The sequence below is a fragment of the Tursiops truncatus genome, chromosome 11 (genome assembly GCF_011762595.2).
Source record: "Tursiops truncatus isolate mTurTru1 chromosome 11, mTurTru1.mat.Y, whole genome shotgun sequence".
Classification (NCBI taxonomy): domain Eukaryota; kingdom Metazoa; phylum Chordata; class Mammalia; order Artiodactyla; family Delphinidae; genus Tursiops; species Tursiops truncatus.
The window spans coordinates 41731590-41753458 of NC_047044.1; the positions used below are offsets into that span (position 1 = coordinate 41731590).

General features: G+C 35.5%; 1 protein-coding gene across 5 annotated transcripts in view; it reads left to right on the forward strand.

Moving 5' to 3' along the window:
• The window catches only part of OSBPL8 (oxysterol binding protein like 8), a 189643-nt gene that overhangs the window by 163590 nt on the left and 4184 nt on the right, over window positions 1-21869 (forward strand). For all 5 annotated transcript variants that reach the window (XM_019952713.3, XM_019952714.3, XM_073788387.1 and 2 more), the window contains 7 exons: window positions 620-718; window positions 3542-3639; window positions 5423-5512; window positions 6785-6921; window positions 8563-8748; window positions 9427-9514; window positions 21733-21838. In XM_019952713.3, coding sequence (XP_019808272.2) covers window positions 620-718; window positions 3542-3639; window positions 5423-5512; window positions 6785-6921; window positions 8563-8748; window positions 9427-9514; window positions 21733-21838 — 804 coding nt within the window. The remainder of the gene's footprint in view (window positions 1-619; window positions 719-3541; window positions 3640-5422; window positions 5513-6784; window positions 6922-8562; window positions 8749-9426; window positions 9515-21732; window positions 21839-21869) is intronic.

Consider the following 21869-nt stretch of genomic DNA (forward strand, 5'->3'; position numbering starts at 1 on the left):
ACTATCAAAATGCACCATTAAAATGGGTCACTTACTGTATGTAAATTATACTTCAATAAAGCTCTCAATGGGGGAAATATATATATTTTTATATATATATATATATATATATATATATATGAAAAGCTAGAAGAAAATACCATGAAATTTTATCATCAATTGCATTTTGGTGGGTTATGCATATTTTAAATTTTTTCTAAATTAGCCATAGTATTATTATATCAATTATACGTACTTAAAGCTTGGGACTTAACGAAGTAATGTGTCTTACAGATAAGAAATAATGTTTTTATTCAAAAAAGGGCATATTAAGCTATACAGTGAAATAGTGTTTTACGGCATGTTCTACATGTTTAAGATTTTTTTTAAGAGCCTCATGTAAAATAACACAACAAACATATAACGAGTACCTTTTAAAAGTACTCGTTTTGTAAGAATAGGAACATGGATCGAATATGTTTTGGGTATAAGACAACAAATATATGTTTGGACACATTGAGACTGAGACATTTTTAAGACATTCCACTGTAGGTATCTGGTAGGTGTCCTAAATATGTTTTGTTTGTTTTGAATTGGCTGAATTATTTTTGTGAAACTTAAAAAACAATATTTATTTCAGGAAACTCATTATCTGCACTATTAGAAGGAGAAGCACGGTTAACTTTCTTGAATAGAGGTGAAGATTATGCAATGACAATGCCATATGCTCATTGTAAAGGTAAATATTTTCTATACTTGAGTTAGGTTTTTTTTAAACCTTCTTTTTAAGTAAGTGTATTTGACTGTAATTTATGTTTTGAGGTTGATGGAGTCAGCCTTTTGTGTGAAAGTGTCCTTGGTTTACAGATACTTGAGATCACTGTTATCATCTGCTGAATATTTCTATGATGAATTAATTCACCACAGTAGATTTTTTGTGACACGTACTTTATTTGGAAGAGGCTGATTTATAATAATGGAATTTCATTTGCCTTGTCTACGAGTTGTAAAATTTGATGAAACTGACCGCTATTTCCGAATCCTCAAAAGTGATTTTTATCTTCTTGCACCACCACCCCTTTTTAAAATTTTAATGCACTGCTTTTCATTGTAACAAGTTCTTTAAAATTTTTTCTCATCCTTGTTTGGCAGTTTGTTAAAAATTAATGTATTATGCTTTTTCCCCATTATTTAATATACAGATAAAAGTATTAAATAATAACTATCATTTAAAACAGGCCAGGCACCCAACTATTCTGTGCACTTTACATTTATAAACTCATTTAATCATTCCAGCAGCCCTATGAAGTAGGTAATATTATCCCTGTTTTATGAACGAGGAGGATAAGGCAGAAAGAGGTTAATTTGCCTGAGATCACACAGCTCTGCAATCTGCACTGCTATGCTATATGGCATCATCTTAAACACTCAGCTTGGTCATTATCTTTACCCTTCTTTCCAACCCATTTCTTAAAAATAACTTTTTAGGGTAATTATCCTCTATTTTAGGAACTGATTCATGAAAACATAGAAATTATTTAATATGACCTCATTTCACAGATGAAAAAACCAGGAGGGTTAAGAATCTTATCTAAAGCCAGACCAGCTAGTTAGTAAGAATGCTGAGACTAAACTCTAGGCTTGTTGACTCCCATCCACTGTGCAGGACTGCCAACTTGTGACCTCAGGCTAGGTAATTCTTTGAGTTTCATGTATGGTTCTTGAAATAGACATGAAGTGAAATATCTGAAATCATGAAATGAATTGATGAGAAATATACTTTTAAATTTTAAATAATTTAGAATAAATAAAATGATATTTCATGTAGAGAGATACCTAATGTCATACCTAAATAGCAACAGGGAAAATTTTTTTTTTCATAGCAGTGTTTTTATTGCATGGAAAAAAGGAGAGATCATAACCCCTTGTGAATGAGGAAATGATTATTTTCTACCTTCGTGTATTTTCTAAGATGTGTTCTCCAAATCACTAGTCTCAAATTGTTGTATAAAATAAGAATTCCATAGCCAAATAAATATGAGAAGCATTGCATAGTCTGTTCCTCTCTTGAAAATTAACATTGTGCATTTGCATATTAAAGGCTGCCTTAAGAGTTGAGTCCAACTTGGAGGGCATTATGCTAAGTGAAATAAGTCAGAAAAAGACAAATACTGTATGATATCACTTATATTCAATACATGGAATCTAAAAAATACAATGAACTAGTGAATATAACAAAAAAAGAAGCAGATTCACAGATACAGAGAACACACTAGTGGTTGCCATTGGGGAGGGGGGTGCATTATAGGTGTGGAGGACTAGGAGGTACAAACTATTGGTAAGATAGGCTCAAGGCTCAATGATGTACTGTACAACACGGGGAATATAGCCAAGATTTTGTAATAACTGTAAATGGAGAGTAACCTTTAAAAATTATATTAAAAAATTTGAAAAAGTTTTAAATCCTATCTAAAATGTTGAGTTTAAAAATCAAATCGGAGAAAGATGTGTATAGTATGATTGTGTGCAAAATGAGCTTATGTGGTTTCTATGTATGCATAGTAAAAATATACAAACTATGGGAATGATGAACATTGGGGAAAAAAAAAGTTTAGTCCAAGAACAGATACACACACACACACACACACACACACACACACACACACACACACACAGCCTGTTTAACTCGTCAAACTCAGAATTTCTCCAACTGTTTTTAGTCAAGAACCAAAATACAGAGATTTTTAAATTTATCTTACTTATACAGTTGATTCTTGTTATTTGTAGTACTTATGTCCTATAAAGTCACCACAGACACTGAATTAATGAATACTAAACTGTTGCTCCTAGAGGAAACACATGGTTAGGTTCCTGTGAGCCTCTTGTCACAGCATTTTCATCAACCAATCAAAGCATAACTTTGTTTCTTTTTAAAGACACCATATTACATATATACTTTTGATTCATTAGCATTGAACTAACAGCCAACAGCACTATAACTCATGCCTGAACCAAGCTTTAACATACATATTTTCTCCATAAAGTACATCACAACCTTCTGTGCTTAGGAAAACCAGATAGCACTTATTTGGGGGCCATTGTAAATAGTAAAATCACCAACAAAAAACACAAAAATGTGGCACTAAATATACTGCAGAAAAGACACTTGTTTACTACATGAGTAATGAAGCCAGAAGTCAAGAGTCTCACCTTGTTTGACTTCAGCTTCAGTGTGCACATTGGACAACAAATATTTCACCACTCTGCACACGTCCATGAATGACTGCAAAAATGCTGTGGGTATTTATTTTGGGATTACTAATATATTTTAGTGAGAATATAAATTTGTAAATATAGACTCTGGAAATAATGTGGATCAACTGTTATCTATTCAAATCCTACAGAACCAACTTTATGTGCATATTATAGATTGTAATTGAGTAGGACAGAATCCTCTTGAATTATTTCTCTTAGAAGATTAGATTATAAAGTTCTACTTGTTATTAGCCAGTCTCTCTCTCTTTCTCTTTAACCTTTTGTCAAAATTGTTTTTTTTCTTTAGGAATTCTTTATGGCACAATGACACTGGAGCTTGGTGGAACAGTCAATATTACATGTCAAAAAACTGGATACAGTGCAATACTTGAATTCAAACTAAAGGTTAGTAGAGAATGATAGGAGGTATCATCTAATTAAAGAAGAGCTATACGATGTATATTGAACAAAGCAAGATTTAGTTTCTAATTAAAAACTAAATATAAGAGCATAGAATTCATGAAAGGGCAGCCTTGGAAGATCCAAATCAACAGAAAGCCATGATTTGTTGTTTTTAATTTTAATTAATAAAACTGTTGGCACTATAATAAGAGATTTAAGAAGAGGATGAATGGAAATTTCTTAGTAAATTGAAACATTGCTTTATAGAATACCAAAAAGTATGTACCCTCCCAAGAAAAGCATGTATCAGCTTGAGCTATGCTGTGTACACTAACAGTTTTATTATTTACTATTTCCACCTAACACTTTACTCTTAAAACTCACGAGCTTAGAAACAGCTATGTTCTGTTCCTTAGGAGTCCTGTGGGCCAGGAATTTGGACAGGGCATATTGGGGATGGCTTATCTCTGCTACATAATGGCTGAGGCAACAGTTAGGAAGACTTTCAGGCTATGAGAGACTCAACAGTTGGGGCCTGGTAACATCTGAAGGCTCATCACTTACATGTCTGATGACATGTAAGTCATCACATGTTGGGATGACTGAAAGACTAGGACTGCAGATCTGAGCACCTGTAAACATGACTTTTTCATGTGGTTTGTCTTCCTCACATCATGGGAACTTTAAGGTAGTCAGACTTCTTACTTGGCAGCTCAGGGTTCCAAGGACAAGTGTCCTGTGAGGAAGGCAGAAGCTGCATTGCTGTCCATGACCTAGACTCAGAAATCAAATTACATCATTTCCACCATTCTCTACTAGTTGAAGAATTACAAACCCACCTAAATTCAAAGGGGAGGGATGCAGACCCCACTTCTCAGTGAGAGGGTGACAGGATCTTATTGAGGAAGAACATGTGGGCTGAAGGAGGAAGAGTAGCTATAATTGAGGCCATCTTTGGAAAATTCTGTCTGCCTCAGCGTAAAAGGGAAATTTAAGACCTTTTCACAGTGTCATTTTTGGTGTGGGATAGTACATTACGTTTAGATAAAAATATTTCTATGAATTATTTAATACTTATGACTAAATTGCTCCTATGTTGATATCCAGGTAATCAGCAACTTTGCTCTAATAAAAAGGATCTCTTTAAGTATTATTTGATTCAATGCCCTTTGATTTTTTTTTTCTTCTTAGCAGATTTTTTGCTTGTATGGTGATAATGATATTTGAAAATCATGAGTGAAGAGGTCTTAAGTAATTTATGACACCTTTAAAGATTAGATTGGAGCATCAAAATTTTGTCAGTGAGGAGAAACATCAGTAAGGCGATAAAGTAACTCAAAATATATTTCTTCTAATTTAATTTTCAGAAGTTTTTTTTTGATTGGATATTGTTTTATTGTTTTGTTTTTAAAGGAGGAGGTGCTATTCAATAGATGAGTTAAGTCCCTTATGTTTACTGAGTTGTTACTGCTTAAAATAGTGCAACTTGATAGAGTGCAGTCTTGAATCAAGAGAGAGCACAGGACACCAGTTATTTCAGTGTGACCTTTCGTAATATGTTTGTTTGGGCTTCACATAGTCTGTTTTTATCTATTTTTTCCACAGCAACAAATTTAAATTTCTTTTTATTGAACATTTCTGACTAAAATTTGAGTCAGCATTTCACCATTTGTGCCTTTAACAGCACTGTAACTATACAGTTACTTTTTGGGGTTTTTTTGGTCTACATTGTATGTAAATATAAGTTAAAAGTAAAATGTTTCTTCAACATTTTTTCTTTTAAAAGCCATTTCTAGGTAGTAGTGACTGTGTTAATCAAATATCAGGGAAACTAAAATTGGGAAAAGAAGTCCTAGCTACTTTGGAAGGACATTGGGTAAGTATTTTTATACTGTAGCTTTACAAAAAGAATTCTATTCTGTGGGAAAAAAATTAAAAATCAAATTTTATAAGTTCACTTATCCCATTTCTAAAAGCATCACTATTCAACATCAGTTTCAATTTAACAAATATTTTGGTATTGCTTTGTATCAACAGTATTTAGTTTAATGTAATATTTGGTCTTTCCAAAACTTTAAATCAGTAAAAGTAGCTAACACTTACATATCACATACTATGTACTGCATTGTTTTAAAATGTTGCTCATATTAACTCATTTAATATTTAGTATAATACCCTATGAAATGAGTATTATTATTGTCCCCATTTTACAGAGGAGGACACTGAGGCACAGAGAGTTTAAATAATTTGTTCGAAGTAGTGAAGTAAGATCTCCCCCCAGGCACTCTGGCTCCAATACCGTGCTTTTACACACAACTGTATACTGCCTCTCACCAGGAGAGGCATTTCCAATTAGGGTTATATTTTCTTTTGAGGACCATGGAAAAGATACAGTGTTTTTTGAGAGCAATGGCTTTTATTTACTTCTCTGCTGACCTAAATTCATATTTACATAATTTTGTTAAGAGGAGCTTATTATATTAATAAAAAGGATCATATCATGCTACTGCCAAATGCACTCTCACTGTAAACACCGGTATATGCTTTTTTCTGCATTATACTCAGAAAATGATGAGAAATATGATGAGAAAATGAAGATGGACCTAGAGACTCAACTAAGAGGCTACAATGCTCTGTTATTTTTAAAATTTACTTCTATCTGAATATCATTTGGAAAAAAAGATAAAACTGTTTTTAACAAATGAAATTTATAAGATTGTGCTAAGATTTTTAATGCTAAGAAAGGCTCTTAAGTTTTTCTACATATATTGAATACGTAGATGGTCTACAGCATCTCATTGTAGCTATAGCAAACACTATGCTCTACTTTGACAATTTAGAGACAGTTGTTGAGGCTTTTTGCATGTAATTGTCTAAAATTTGTTTATTAAGTGAAACTTCTGAAATCTCACAAACTTCCTCTGCATTCAACCAAGTTTTTAAATGAAAAGTATTAGGTATTTAATCTTAATGTTTTTATAAGAATGACAAGAGATTTGGGGCTTTTAGAAAAGTGCTAGTTATATTTGTTTTAATAATGTCACTGTGGGATTGTCAGGAAGAAATTATTATTATATTACTAAACTACAGAATTCCCTTTTAAATAAAGATAATTCTCTACATTAATTTTTAATTTCTTTAAATATAGGATAGTGAAGTTTTTATTACTGACAAAAAGACTGATAATTCAGAGGTTTTCTGGAATCCAACACCAGACATTAAGCAGTGGAGATTAATAAGGCACACTGTAAAATTTGAAGAGCAAGGAGATTTTGAATCAGAGAAGTAAGTATACCACTTTTCAGCTCACTTCATGAAAATCAAAGAGTATTTTTTGTAATCCCTCAACAGTATGGTCACTTTTCTGTTTTTAATTCAGCAAAATAGTTCAACATTTGTGGGATTTGACAAGATTTTGTTTTGGTGTATGTGAATGTCAAATAATTATAACACAAATCATGCTGCTCTTCTGCAGCTCTAAACTAAACTTCCTATTTTTTCCTTTCTCTTCTTATCTGCTCCAGGGCTTATTTAAAAAAAAAAGAGAGAGAGAAGAAGAAGAACAAAAACTTTTTTGTTTGCATAAAATGATGGGACTAATGATTCTTGGTTTTTATCTGGCAGCTGTTTTCTAACCTGGGTTAGGCATGTAGAACTTTAGGCGAAGTGGTACAAAATCTACTTCTGTTTTATTTTCTAAAATACAAAAATCACGCCACTGGATGTGCAGGCTTCTAGAGGACTTATATTATTTGGGGACTAATTAAGGCCACAATTTATGTTCTTAAATCATGAAATTCTTCCTGGATCTCCTATACTTTTACACCAAAAATATTGTATACATACTGCCCAATTGTATTCTTCTATTTCTTTCCTTGTGGTAGGAGAAGGGGGTAGCTGTGTAAAAGACACTCTACTAGGTACTTTATACACATTATGCAGTTTAGTTCTCACTACATGTTTGCACAGGCATATCATTCTCTTCTCCTGAGGATTCAAGTCTACGTGCACTTTCCTTCTATGCTCAAAATTGAGGTTTTCAAAGATGGAAGGTTACGTATGCACCAGTTCTGAAAATTCTGTTTCAGCTATAACCACGTGATGCTCTCCATCCAGAGTGAAACTTTGTGAAGGCATACGACAATTTTTGAGATGTGGGTATAATTTAATGTATTTTAAAGATGAGGAAAATGAGTCTTAGACAAGTAACTTTAAGTTCACCAGCCAAGAAGTGGCAGATCTAGGATAAAACCCAAGTCTATCTGATTCCCTAGCCTTTATTCTTTGAGCCCGACATGCTATCTTCCCCAGATGGGTAGAATACAGATATATTTTTAAGTATCTAGTAAAACACTAAACTTTAGTAGGGGAAAAGATTTTTGCCTCAGTATTTTTTTCTGCTAAATCAATGGTTCTCAACACTGGCTGCACATTAAAACCACCTGGGAAACATTAAAAAAAAAAAAAAGCAATACTTGGGCCCACTCCCGGAGATTCTGATTCTTTTTAATTCCCTGACAAATCCTCCACCCAAGGTTGAGAAACATGGCAGTATACTTCTGGATCTTTGAGGCCAGTGGATCCTAAACAGTATGTACAAGAATCATCTAGGGAGCTTGTTTAAAATGTAGATTCTTGAGCCTTCATTACATTTCTACCATGTGGATCAGCACCATTCACTTCCATATGTTTAAGAACCCATGTAATAAATTTCTCTGGCCAAGAAAAAAAATTGGTCTCCACTGTCTCACTCTATTCAAGGCATCACTTTTTATATCTTGACTTGTTTCTAAGCATCCGAGCATAAGCTTTCTCAAAGCCAAAAACCCACATGGGCATCATTTTCTCTCAAGGGGAGTCAAGCCTATTCCATGCAGATTTGATTTTCTGTTGTTCTTTTCAATATTATTTTTGCACATGTATTAGACTCTGGCAGCGGGTAACTCGAGCCATAAATGCCAAAGACCAAACAGAAGCTACTCAAGAAAAGTGTGTTTTAGAAGAAGCTCAAAGACAAGCTGCCAGAGATCGGAAAACAAAAAATCAAGAGTGGACTTGCAAGTTATTTGACCTTGACTCACTCACAGGAGAATGGCATTACAGGTTTGCAGAGTAAGTAATTAAAAATTATATTACAAACAGTATCTCATAGTTTCTTGCCTTCATTTCTAGTTTTGTTTTTTTTTTTAATAACATCCTACAGCTTGGCTTGGGTTGTTATTCTTTTTAAATTTATTTATTTATTTATTTTTGCTGTGTTAGGTCTTCGTTTCTGTGCGAGGGCTTTCTCTAGTTGTGGCAAGCAGGGGCCACTCTTCATCGCGGTGCGCGGGCCTCTCACTATCGCGACCTCTCGTTGCGGAGCACAGGCCCCAGACGCGCAGGCTCAGTAGTTGTGGCTTACGGGCCCAGTTGCTCCGCGGCACGTGGGATCTTCCCAGACCAGGGCTCAAACCTGTGTCCCCTGCATTGGCAGGCGGATTCTCAACCACTGCGCCACCAGGGAAGCCTGCTAGGTTTTTTTTTATTGTTAGTATGAATAGTTTTTTAATTAAACAGTATGTGTGAGATTTTACCCTTGATGTTCCATTCATTATAAATTTGACTCCATGATAGTAGTTAGCCTATAAAATAAGCTGAGGATCAGAAGATTAGATATGACATATCTTAATCTTACAGCTAAGTTTATAATTACCAATGAAAATCTAATCGTAGAGTAGAAAGTTTTTTAAAAAGTTTCTGAGCGTTTTGCCTAGTCATTAAACAAGTGGTCTTTTCTCATTTATGTAGTACTCGACCATGGGATCCACTTAACGATATGATACAGTACGAAAAAGATGGTGTTATCCAGACCAAAGTGAAACATCGCACTCCAATGGTATGTAATAAAAAAGTAACTAGATCCTGCTCTGCATATAAATTTTTAAAATTCGTAGTATCTTTGGTTACCAACCTTTAAAATTTGGCTCCACAATTTAAAATTTCAGGTCAGAAAAATGATACAGTAGGCAGCTCCAAGCTATTTTGCCCCCAAAGAAACATAAAAAATCAAGCAGAAACTGTCATAACCAAATTTGCCTGAACTCTGGAAAACAGTCAGAGGTTTGCAGCAACTAAGTGAGAGCTGAATCAAGAATCAGGTGACTTCAGAGCAGCGAGAAGGCTTCATGGCATTTTTTACTTGCTCTTGTCCTAATGCCTCCCTGGTGCAGTGGCAGTCTTGAAGGGTCCCCACGTTCCCAGTGTGAGCCCTGGTTCCACAGGAAGTACAGTAGACCTTGTTAACAAATTGTTGTGTATGTCTTTTTTTTTTTTTTAACATCTTTGTTGGAGTATAATTGCTTTACAATGGTGTGTTAGTTTCTGCTATATAACAGTGAATCAGCTATACATATACATACATCCCCATATCTCCTCCCTCTTGTGTCTCCCTCCCACCCTCCCTTTCCCACCCCTCCAGGTGGGCACAAAACACCGAGCTGATCTCCCTGTGCTATGCAGCTGCTTCCCATTAGCTATCTATTTTACATTTGATAGTATATATAAGTCCATGCCACTCTCTCACTTCATCCCAGCTTACCCTTCCCCCTACCCGTGTCCTCAAGTCTGTTCTGTATATCTGCGTTTTTATTCCTGTCCTGCCCCTAGGTTCTTCAGAAACTTTTTTTTTTATATTCCATATAGGTGTGTTAGCATACGGTATTTGTTTTTCTCTTTCTGACTTACTTCACTCTGTGTGACAGTCTTTAGGTCCATCCACCCCGCTACAAATAACTCAATTTCGTTTCTTTTTATGGCTGAGTAATATTCCATTGTATATATGTACCACATCTTCTTTATCCATTCATCTATTGGTGGATATTTAGGTTGCTTCCATGTCCTGACTATTGTAAATAGAGCTTCAGTGAACATTGTGGTACATGACTCTTTTTGAAGTATGGTTTTCTCAGGGTATATGCCCAGTAGTGGGATTGCTGGGTTGTATGGTAGTTCTATTTTTAGTTTTTTAAGGAACCTCCATATTGTTCTCCATAGTGGCTGTATCAATTTACATTCCCACCAACAGTGCAAGAGGGTTCCCTGTTCTCCACACCCTCTCCAGCATTTATTGTTTGTAGATTTTTTGATGATGACCATTCTGACCAGTGTGAGGTGATACCTCATTGTAGTTTTGATTTGCATTTCTCTAATGATTAGTGATGTTGAGCATCTTTTCATGTGTTTGTTGGCAATCTGTATATCTTCTTTGGAGAAATGTCTGTTTAGGTCTTCTGCCCATTTATGGATTGGGTTGTTTGTTTTTTTTGATATTGAGCTGCATGAGCTGCTTGTATATTTTGGAGATTAATCCTTTGTCAGTTGCTTTGTTTGTAAATATTTTCTCCCATTTTAAGGGTTGTCTGTTTGTCTTGTTTATGTTTTCCTTTGCTGTACAAAAGCTTTTAAGTTTCATTAGGTCCCATTTGTTTATTTTTGTTTTTATTTCCATTTCTCTAGGAGGTGGGTCAAAAAGGATCTTGCTGTGATTTATGTCATGGAGTGTTCTGCTTATGTTTTCCACTAGAGTTTTATAGTGTCTTACCTTACGTTTAGGTCTTTAATCCATTTTGAGTTTATTTTTGTGTATGGTGTTAGGGAGTGTTCTAATTTCATTCTTTTACATGTAGCTGTCCAGTTTCCCAGCACCACTTATTGAAGAGGCTGTCTTTTCTCCATTATGTACTCTTGCCTCGTTTATCAAAGATAAGGTGACCATATGTGCTTGGGTTTATCTCTGGGCTTTCTATCCTGTTCCATTGATCTGTATTTCTGGTTTTGTGCCAGTACCATATTGTCTTGATTACTGTAGCTTTGTAGTATGGTCTGAAGTCAGGGAGCCTGATTCCTCCAGCTGCGTTTTTCTTTCTCAAGATTGCTTTGGCTATTCAGGGTCTTTTGTGTTTCCATACAAATTGTGAATTTTTTTGTTCTAGTTCTGTGAAAAATGCCATTGGTAGTTTGATAGGGGTTGCCTTGAATCTGTAGATTGCTTTGGGTAGTATCGTCATTTTCACAATGTTGATTCTTCCAATCCAAGAACAAGGTATATCTCTCCATCTGTTTGTATTATCTTTAATTTCTTTCATCAGTGTCTTATAGTTTCCGCATACAAGTCTTTTGTCTCCTTAGGTAGGTTTATTCCTAGGTATTTTATTCTTTTTGTTGCAGTGGTAAATGGGAGTGTTTCCTTAATTTCTTTCAGATTTTTCATCATTAGTGTATAGGAATCCAAGAGATTTCTCGGCATTAATTTTATATCCCGCTACTTTACCAAATTCATTGATTAGCTCTAGTAGTTTTCTGGTAGCAGCTTTAGGATTCTCTGTGTATAGTATCATGTCATCTGCAAACACTGAAGTTTTACTTCTTCTTTTCCTGTTTGGATTCCTTTTATTTCTTTTTCTTCTCTGATTGCTGTGGCTAAAACTTGCAAAACTATGTTGAATAATAGTGGTGAGAGTGGACTTCCTTGTCTTGTTCCTGATCTTAGATGAAATGGTTTCAGTTTTTCACCATTGAGGACAATGTTGGCTGTGGGTTTGTCATATATGGCCTTTATTATGTGGAGGTAAGTTCCCTCTATTCCTACTTTCTGGAGGGTTTTTATCATAAATGGGTGTTGAATTTTGTTGAAAGCTTTTTCTGCATCTATTGAGATGATCATATGGTTTTTCTCCTTCAATTTGTTAATGTGGTGTATCACATTGATTGATTTGCATATATTGAAGAATCCTTGCATTCCTGGGATAAACCCCACTTGATCATGTTGTATGACCCTTATAATGTGCTGTTGGATTCTTTTTACTAGTATTTTGTTGAGGATTTTTGCATCTATGTTCATCAGTGATATTGGCCTGTAGTTTTCTTCTTTTCTGGCATCGTTGTCTGGTTTTGGTATCAGGGTGATGGTGGCCTCATAGAATGAGTTTGCAAGTGTTCATCCCTCTGTTATATTTTGGAAGAATTTGAGAAGGGTACGTGTTAGCTCTTCTCTAAATGTTTGATAGAATTGGCCTGTAAAGCCATCTGGTCCTGGGCTTTTGTTTGTTGGAAGATTTTTAATCACATTTTCAATTTCAGTGCTTATGATTGGTCTGTTTATATTTTCTGCTTCTTCCTGGTTCAATCTTGGATGGTTGTGCATGCTTAAGAATTTGTCCATTTCTTCCAGGTTGTCCATTTTATTGGCATAGAGTTGCTTCTAGTAATCTCTCAGGATCCTTTGTATTTCTGCAATGTCAGTTGTTACTTCTCCTTTTTCTTTCCTAATTCTATTGATTTGAGTCTTCTCCCTTTTTTTCTTGATGTCTCTGGCTAATGGTTTATCCATTTTGTTTATCTTCTCAAAGAACCAGCTTTTAGTTTTATTGATCTTTGCTATCATTTCCTTCATTTCTTTTTCATTTATTTGTGATCCGATCTGTATGATTTCTTTCCTTCTGCTAACTTTGGGGGTTTTTTTGGTTCTTCTTTCTCTAATGGCTTTATGTGTAAGGTTAGGTTGTTTATTTGAGATGTTTCTTGTTTTTTGAGGTAGGGTTGTGTTGCTATAAACTTCCCTCTAGAACTGCTTTTCTGCATCCTATAGGTTTTGGGTCATCGTGTTTTTATTGTCATTTGTTTCTAGGTATTTTTTGATTTCTTCAGTGATCTCTTGATTATTTAGTAGTGTATTGTTTAGCCTGAATATCCTTGTATTTTCTACGGATGTTTTCCTGTAATTGATATCTAGTGTCATAGTGTTGTGGTAGGAAAAGATACTTGATACGATTTCAATTTTCTTAAGTTTACCAAGGCTTGATTTGTGACCCAAGATATGATCTATGCTGGAGAATGTTCCATGAGCACTTGAGAGGAAAGTGTAATCTGCTGTTTTTGGATGGAATGTCCTATAAATATCAATTAAGTCCATCTTGTTTAATGTATCATTTAAAGCTTATGTGTCCTTATTGATTTTCATTTTGGATGATCTGTCCATTGGTGAAAGTGGGGTGTTAAAGTCCCCTACTATGATTACGTTACTGTCGATTTCCCCTTTTATGGCTGTTAGCATTTGCCTAATGTATTGAGGTGCTCCTATGTTGGGTGCATAAATATTTACAGTTGTTATATCTTCTTCTTGGATTGATCTGTTGATTATAATGTAGTGTCCTTCTTTGTCTGTTATAATAGTCTTTATTTTAAAGTATTATGTTTTGCCTGATATGAGAATGGCTACTCCAGCTTTCTTTTGCTTTCCATTTGCATGGAATATCTTTTTCCGTCCCCTCATTTTCAGTCTGTATGTGTCCCTAGGTCTGAAGTGGGTCTCTTGTAGACAGCATATATATGAGTCTTGTTTTTTTATCCATTCGTCCCATCTATGTCTTTTGGGGGGAGCATTTAATGCACTTACATTTAATGTAGTTATCGATATATGTATGTTCCTATTACCATTTTCTATATTGTTTTGGGTCTGTTACTGTAAGTCTTTTCCTTCTCTTGTGTTTCCTGCCTAGAGAAGTTCCTTTAGCATTCGTTATAGAGCTGGTTTGGTGGTGCTGAGTTTTCTTAGCTTTTGCTTGTCTGTAAAGCTTTTAATTTCTCCGTCAAATCTGAATGAGATACTTGCTGGGTAAAGTAATCTTGGTTGTTAAGTTTTTCCCTTTCATCACTTTAAACATGTCCTGCCACTCCCTTCTGGCTTGTAGAGTTTCTGCTGAGAAATCAGCTGTTAATCTTATGGGGATACCCTTGTTTGTTATTTGTTGCTTTTCCCTTGCTGCTTTCAATAGTTTTTCTTTGTATTTAATTTTTGATAGTTTGATTATTAGGTGTCTTGGCCTGTTTCTCCTTGCATTTATCCTGTATGGGACTCTCTGTGCTTTCTGGACTTGAATGATTGTTTCCTTACCCATATTAGGGAAGTTTTCAACTACAATTTCTTCAAATATTTTCTCAGTCCCTTTTTTTTCTCTTCCTCTGGGACCCCTATAGTTCGAATGTTGGTGCGTTTAATGTTGTCCCAGAGGTCTCTGAGATTGTCCTCAATTCTTTTCATTCTTTATTCTGCTCTGTGGTAGTTATTTCCACTATTTTATGTTCCTGGTCACTTATGCATTCTTCTGCCTCAGTTATTCTGCTATTGATTCCTTCTAGAGAGTTTTTAATTTCGTTTATTGTGTTATTCATCATTGTTTATTTGCTCTTTAGTTCGTCTAGGTCCTTGTTAAACATTCTTTTATTTTCTCCATTCTATTTCCAAGATTTTGGATGATCTTTACTATCATTACTGTGAATTCTTTTTCAGGTAGACTGCCCATTTCCTCTTCAGTTGTTTGGTTTGGTGGGTTTTTACCTTGCTTCTTCATGTACTGTGTGTTTCTCTGTCTTTTCAGTTTGCTTAATTTACTGTGTTTGGGGTCTCCATTTTGCAGGTTGCAGATTCATAGTCCCGTTGTTTTTGGGGTCTGCTCCCAGTATGTAAGGTTGGTTCAGTGGGTTGTGTAGGCTTCCTGGTGGAGGGAACTGGTGCCTGTGTTCTGGTGGATGAGGCTGGATCTTGTCTTTCTGGTGGGCAGGACCACATCCGGTGGTGTGGTTTAGGGTGTCTGTGAACTTACAGTTTTAGGCAGCCTCTCTGCTAATGCATGTGTTTGTGTTCCCATCTTGCTAGTTGTTTGGTATAGCCTGTCCAGCACTGTACCTTGCTGGTTGTTGAGTGGAGCTGGGTCTTAGCGTTGATATGGATATCTCTGGGAGAGTTTTCACCACTTGATATTATGTGGGGCAGGGAGGTCTCTGGGGGACCAATGTCCTGCACTCAGCTCTCCCACCTCAGAGGCTCAGCCCTGACACCTGGCCAGAGCACCAAGACCCTATCAGCCCCACGGCTCAGAAGAAAAGGGAGATAAATAAATAAATAATTTAATTAATTAAAATAAGGTTATTAAAATAGAAAAAAATTATTAAATATTTAAAAGTAATTTAAAAAAGAGAAAGAAAGAAGAGAGCAACCAAACCAAAAAACAAATCCTCCAATGATAACAAGTGCTGAAAACTAAAAAACAAACAAACAAATAGAAAATAATGGACGGTCAGAACCCTAGGACAAATGGCACAGGAAAGCTATACAGACAATATCACACAAAGAAGCATACATATACACACTCACAAAAAGAGAAAAAGGAAAAAATATATATATATAAGAAAATAAAACACAGAAGAGAGCAACCAAATCAGTAAACAAATCTACCAACGATTATAAGCTCTAAACACTAAACTAAGATAAACATAAAACCAGAAACAAATTAGATGCAGAAAGCTAACCCCAAATCTACAGTTGCTCCCAAAGTCTACCACCTCAATTTTGGGATGATTCGTTGTCTATTTAGGTATTCCACAGATGCTGGGTACATCAAGTTGATTGTGGAGATTTAATCCATTGCTCCTGAGGCTGCTGGGAGAAATTTCCATTTCTCTTCTTTGTTTGCACAGCTCCTGGGGTTCAGCATTGGATTTGGCCCCGCCTCTGCATGTAGGTCGCTTGAGGGCATCTTTTGGGAAGTCTGAGGTCTTCTGCCAGCGTTCCATAGGTTTTCTGTAGGAGTTGCTCCACATGTAGATGTAGTTTTGATGTATTTGTGGGGAGGAAGGTGATCTCCACGTCTTACTCCTTCACCATCTTGAAGTCGCCTCCAGCTTCGGTCTACTTGAAAGCAGTGGCTTATAACATCTCAGTGATGGCAGCAAGAGAAGAATCCTCTGAACTCTCCTCTCTGTAAAGAAGGACACCGTGCCAAGTGTCAGTGCAGCATATGGGGAAATCTATGGGCGGCATCATAGTGTCCTTTGTGACTCAGGGGTCTGTCTTTCAAGCCAAACAGCCATCGTGCACAGCACCATGCTCTTCTGAAAATTCCTGCATCCAGGCTTCAAATGCAGAGCTCCATCAGAAGGCTTCTGAGTGCCCCCAAAGTCCTGCCTGGCTTCAGCCCCAATGACCTCTCCAGAAGTGGGAAGTGCCAGGATCCGACCTCTCCATAAGGGGGGGGGTGCACTGGGGTTGACCCCTCCAGAAAGTTGCGTGCAGGGCTGTGTATGTCTTTTGTAACCTGTCTGGGGGCTACCTGAAGGATTTATGCAGGGCATGCATCTTTTTTTTTTTCCTAACTCAGAGCTGAGCCAGAAAGGCTGCAGGCATTGCTTGAAAATAGTACAAGCCAAACTAACAACCTGCAGATACCTGGGGCAAAAGATTACCAATAAAACACACAATAGGCCATGTAAGGCCCAGGAGAAAAAGCTAGGGAGAGATTCTTTGGGAAACTAGGGCATTGAAAGCCCCGTGTATACAGGAGAATCTAGAAAGCCATGAAAATGCCCAAGGCAAGATGCTTATGCTCAGAGAAGACCTGCAAAAACCCTTACCTTTCACCTTAAGCTAATTTCTAGGCTTGAAATGTTGAAGGAGTGCCCGTACACAGAGCCTGTCTGCTAAGACTAGGAGAGTTTGGGTTTTGCGGGTTTTTTTGTTTTTGTGTCTTGTTTGTTTAGCTACTGGTGTTCAAGGAAATCTATGTCAAAATACTAGCTAAACACAAGCTGAGGAACACAGGCTTCAGTGACCATGCACAACAAGGAGAAAAGTCTTTGCAAATACAGTTTGGGAAATTCACTGAACAGATGGAGTACAATAGCCTTCAACAATACAGAAAGCAGCACACCCTGGAGAAAGTGGAAAATATGATTTCCAGAGTTACCACCTTATAATATTTAGATGTGTAGTTTTCAACAAAGAATTAAAAAGCATACATAGAAACAGGGAAATACGAACCCATTAAAAGGAACAATGTAAGTTGACAGAAACCATTCCCGATAAAGTCCAGATACCAGACTTACCAAAGACTTTAAAACAATTATCTTAAGTATGTTCAAAGAGTTAAAGGAAACAGGGACAAAGAACTAAAGGAAATCAAGAAAAAGTTATATAGACAAAATCAGAATATCAATAAAGAGAAATTATACAATGAAACCAAACAAATTCTGGAGCTCAAAAATACAATAACTGAAATGAAATATTCACTAAGATATTCAACAGCAGATTTGGAGAAGGTGGAATGCAAGAATCAGCTAACTCAGAGATTGGACAATTGAAATTATCTAGTCTGAGGAACAGAAAGAAAGGAATGAAGAAAGTGAACAGAGCCTAAGGGACCTATAGGGCACCATCAAGTGGATCATCATATACATTAAGGGAGTCCCAGAAAGAGAAGAAGAAGAGAAAGAGGCAAAAGAATATTTAAAGAAAAAGGTCCACCAAATCCCCAAATTTAATGAGAGATATGAGTCTATAAATCCAAGAAGTTCAACAAACTCTTAAATAGGATAAACTCAAAGAGACCCCCACACCAAGACATTATAAGCAAACTGTCAAAAGTCAAAGACAAAAAGAATCTTGAAAGCAGCAAGAGAGAAGCAACTTGTCACGTATAAGCGATCCTTGATAGGAATAGTAGCCAATTTCTCACTAGAAACCATGGAGGCCAAAAGGCATGAGATGACATATTTAAAGTGCTGGAAGAAAAAACTTGTCAAACAAGAATTCTATATATGGCAAAACAGTCCTTCAAAAATGGGGGAGAGGGCTTCCCTAGTGGCGCAGTGGTTGAGAGTCCGCCTGCCGATGCAGGGGACACGGGTTCGTGCCCCAGTCTGGGAAGATCCCACGTGCCGTGGAGCGGCTGGGCCCGTGAGCCATGGCCGCTGAGCCTGCGCGTCTGGAGCCTGTGCTCCGCAACGGGAGAGGCCACAACAGTGAGAGGCCCGCGTACCGCAAAAAAAAAAAAAAAAAAAAATGGGGGAGAAATTAAGACATTTCCAGATGAGTGAGGTCATTACCACTAGACCTTCCATATAAGAAATGCTAAAATAGTCCTTCAGGTTGAAATGAAACTCAAAGCTGTATGAAGAAATAAAGATTTTCAGTAGAGGTAAATGGATGGGCAAATATAAAAGCCAGTGTTATTGTAGTTTTAGTTTACAACTACACTTGTTATTTTTTACAGAATTTGAAAGATTAAATGAATGAAAATAATTACAAATCTATGTTACAGAGCATACGGTGCATAAAGATGTAATTTGTGACAACAAAAACATATAGGGAGGGGCAATGGAGTTGTTAAGCAACCAAGTTTTTGTGTGCTATTGAAATTAAGTTGGTATCAATTCAAGCTAGATTGTAATAAATTTAGGCATAAATGTCATTCTCATGATAACCACAAAGAAAATATCTAAAACACATATACAAGAGGAAATGAGAAAGGAATCAAAACAATTCATTCCAAAAAATATCAATTAAACACAAAAGTAGTAATGAAAAAAATGAAGGTCATAAAAAGGTATAGGACATACAGAAAACAGCAAAATGGCAGAATTTCTTCCTTATCAGTAATTACCTTAAGTGTAAATTGATTAAACTCTCTATTCAAAAGGCAGATTGGCAGAATGGATTAAGACAAACATGATCCAATTATATGCTGTCTACAAGAGATTCACTTCAGATCCAAAGACACAAATAGAGTAAAACGGAAGGATAGAAAAAGTTATTCCATGCAAATAGTAACCAAAAGAGAGCTGGGATGGCTATACTAATATTGGACAAAATAGACTTCAAGTCAGAAACTATTACAAGAGACAAAAAAAGACATTATGTATTGATAAAAGAGCCAGTTTATCTCTATATATGTACCAATCTATGAAGCCCCAAAATGTATGATGCAAACATTGACCGAATGAAGGAAAAAATAGACCATTCTACAACAATAGATGAACGCTACAGTATCACTCTCAATAATGAATAGAACATCTAGATAGAAGATCAATAAGGAAACAAAAGTCTTGACTCACACAATAAACCAACTAATCCTAACATATATATATAGAATATTCTACCCAACAACAACAAATATACATTCTTCTCAAGTAAAAATGGAACATTCTCCAGGATAGAACATATGTTAAGCCACATAACATATCTAAATAAATTTTTTAAAAATTAAAATCATGCAAAGTATCTTTTCCAGCCACACTGGAATGAAGCTAGAAATCAATAACAGAAAGAAACTTGGGAAATTTACAAATATGTGGAAATTAAAGAAGACACTCTAAACAACACCAATGAATCAAAGAAGAAATCATAAGGGAAATTAGAAAACACTTAGATGAATGAAGAAAAACAAAAACAAAAACCACAACATACCAAAACTTATAAGATGCAGCAAAGGCAGTGCTCAAAGGGAAATATATAGCTGTGAATACCTATATTAAAAAAGAAGAAAGATGTCCAGTCAATAACCTAACTTAACAATGAGGATCCAGAAAAGGAAGGGAAAAACTAAACCCAAAGACAGCAGAAGGAAATTTGGAATGGAAATAAAATAGAGAATAGAAAAACAATAGAATCAATGAAACTAAAAGTTAGTTCTTTGAAAAGGTCAGCAAAGTTGACAAACATTTAGCTAGACTAAGAAAGAAAAAAAGCAAGAAGACGAAAATAACTAAAAGCAGAAATGAAAGTGAGGCCATTACTACTGACCTTACAGAAATAAAAAGGATTATAAGAGAATATTGTGAATATTTGTATGCCAACAAATTAGGTAACCAAATGAAATGGACAAATTTCTACAAACACATATGTTACATAACCTGACTCAAAAAGAAATAGAAAATTTCAACAGACCTGTAACAAATTAAGAGATTGGACCAGTAATCAAAAACCTCCAAACAAAACAGATACATGGATAAAGAAGATATGGTGTATATACACAATGGAATATTACTTAGCCATAAAAAGAATGAAATAATGCCATTTGCAGCAACATGGATGGACCTAGAGATAATCATATTAAGTGAAGTAAGTCAGACAGAGAAAGACAAATATCATATGATATCACTTATATGTGGAATCTAAAAACATGATACCCTTGACAGAGTTGTCAAGTCCACTCAATGGGAAAAGAAAAGCTTCTTTAACAAATGGTGCTGGATTTCCACATGTAAAAGAATGAAGTTGGATCCCCTACCTCAAACCATATACAAAAATTAACTCCAAGTAGACCCACAACCTGAAATAAGAGCTAAAACCATAAAACTCTTAAAAGAAAACAGGGATAAATCTTCATGACCCTTTATTTAGCACTGTATTCTTAGATATGACACTAAAGGCATGTGGAACAACAAGAAGAAATAGATAAATTGAACTTCATCAAAATTAAACACTTTTGTCTATCAAAGGACATTATCAAAGTGAAAGACAACATGAGAGAATATTTGCAATCATTTATCTGGTAAGGGTTTAATATCCAGAATATATATGGAACTCCTTACTTAACAACCAAAGACAAACATTCCAAGTAAAAAATGAACAAAGGGCTTGAATAGACATTTCTTCAAAGAAGATACACACATGTCCAACAAACACATGAAAAGATGCTCAACATCGTTAGTCATAAATAATATCATTTCCATTTATTATAAGATGCTTTCTACATTATCCAGATATTATTAAAAGTAAGCAATCTAAATAATTTTATTGGAAACCCAACATCATTCACTGAGAATGTTTCTTATGTTGGGAACAAGATAAGTATGATCTTAAAAGAGCACTATTTTTAACATTCAACTAGATGTACTAACTGGTGCAGTTAGAAAAGCGAGGTATCCATATTCTTATTTGTGTGTGCATAAAAATGTCTCTTAAAGGATATACAAACTAATAGTGTTGACTATCTTTTTAGTGGGGGAGAGACTGGGTGGATATGAATCAGGAGTGGGAAGGAAACTCTTCATTGTATATTTTCTTATACTCTTTGATGTTTGTGCCAAATTAATGTTTCTTATTAAAATTAAACAATTTGTATAAGTGTATCATATTTGTTAAGTCTTAATTAGACTATTTCATCTTTGTTTTTATTTCCAAGTACTGTGCCCATGAACAGTTCTGACGGTTGTACAACATTGTCTTTAATTACAAAATTCAGTGCAAATTCACATAATAGCATGATTTTTTTTTTTCAGGTTAGTGTCCCAAAAATGAAACATAAGCCAACCAGGCAACAGAAGAAAGTGGCAAAAGGCTATTCCTCCCCAGAACCTGATATCCAGGACTCATCTGGAAGTGAAGGTAAAAATATTTATTGTAGACTATTGACTAT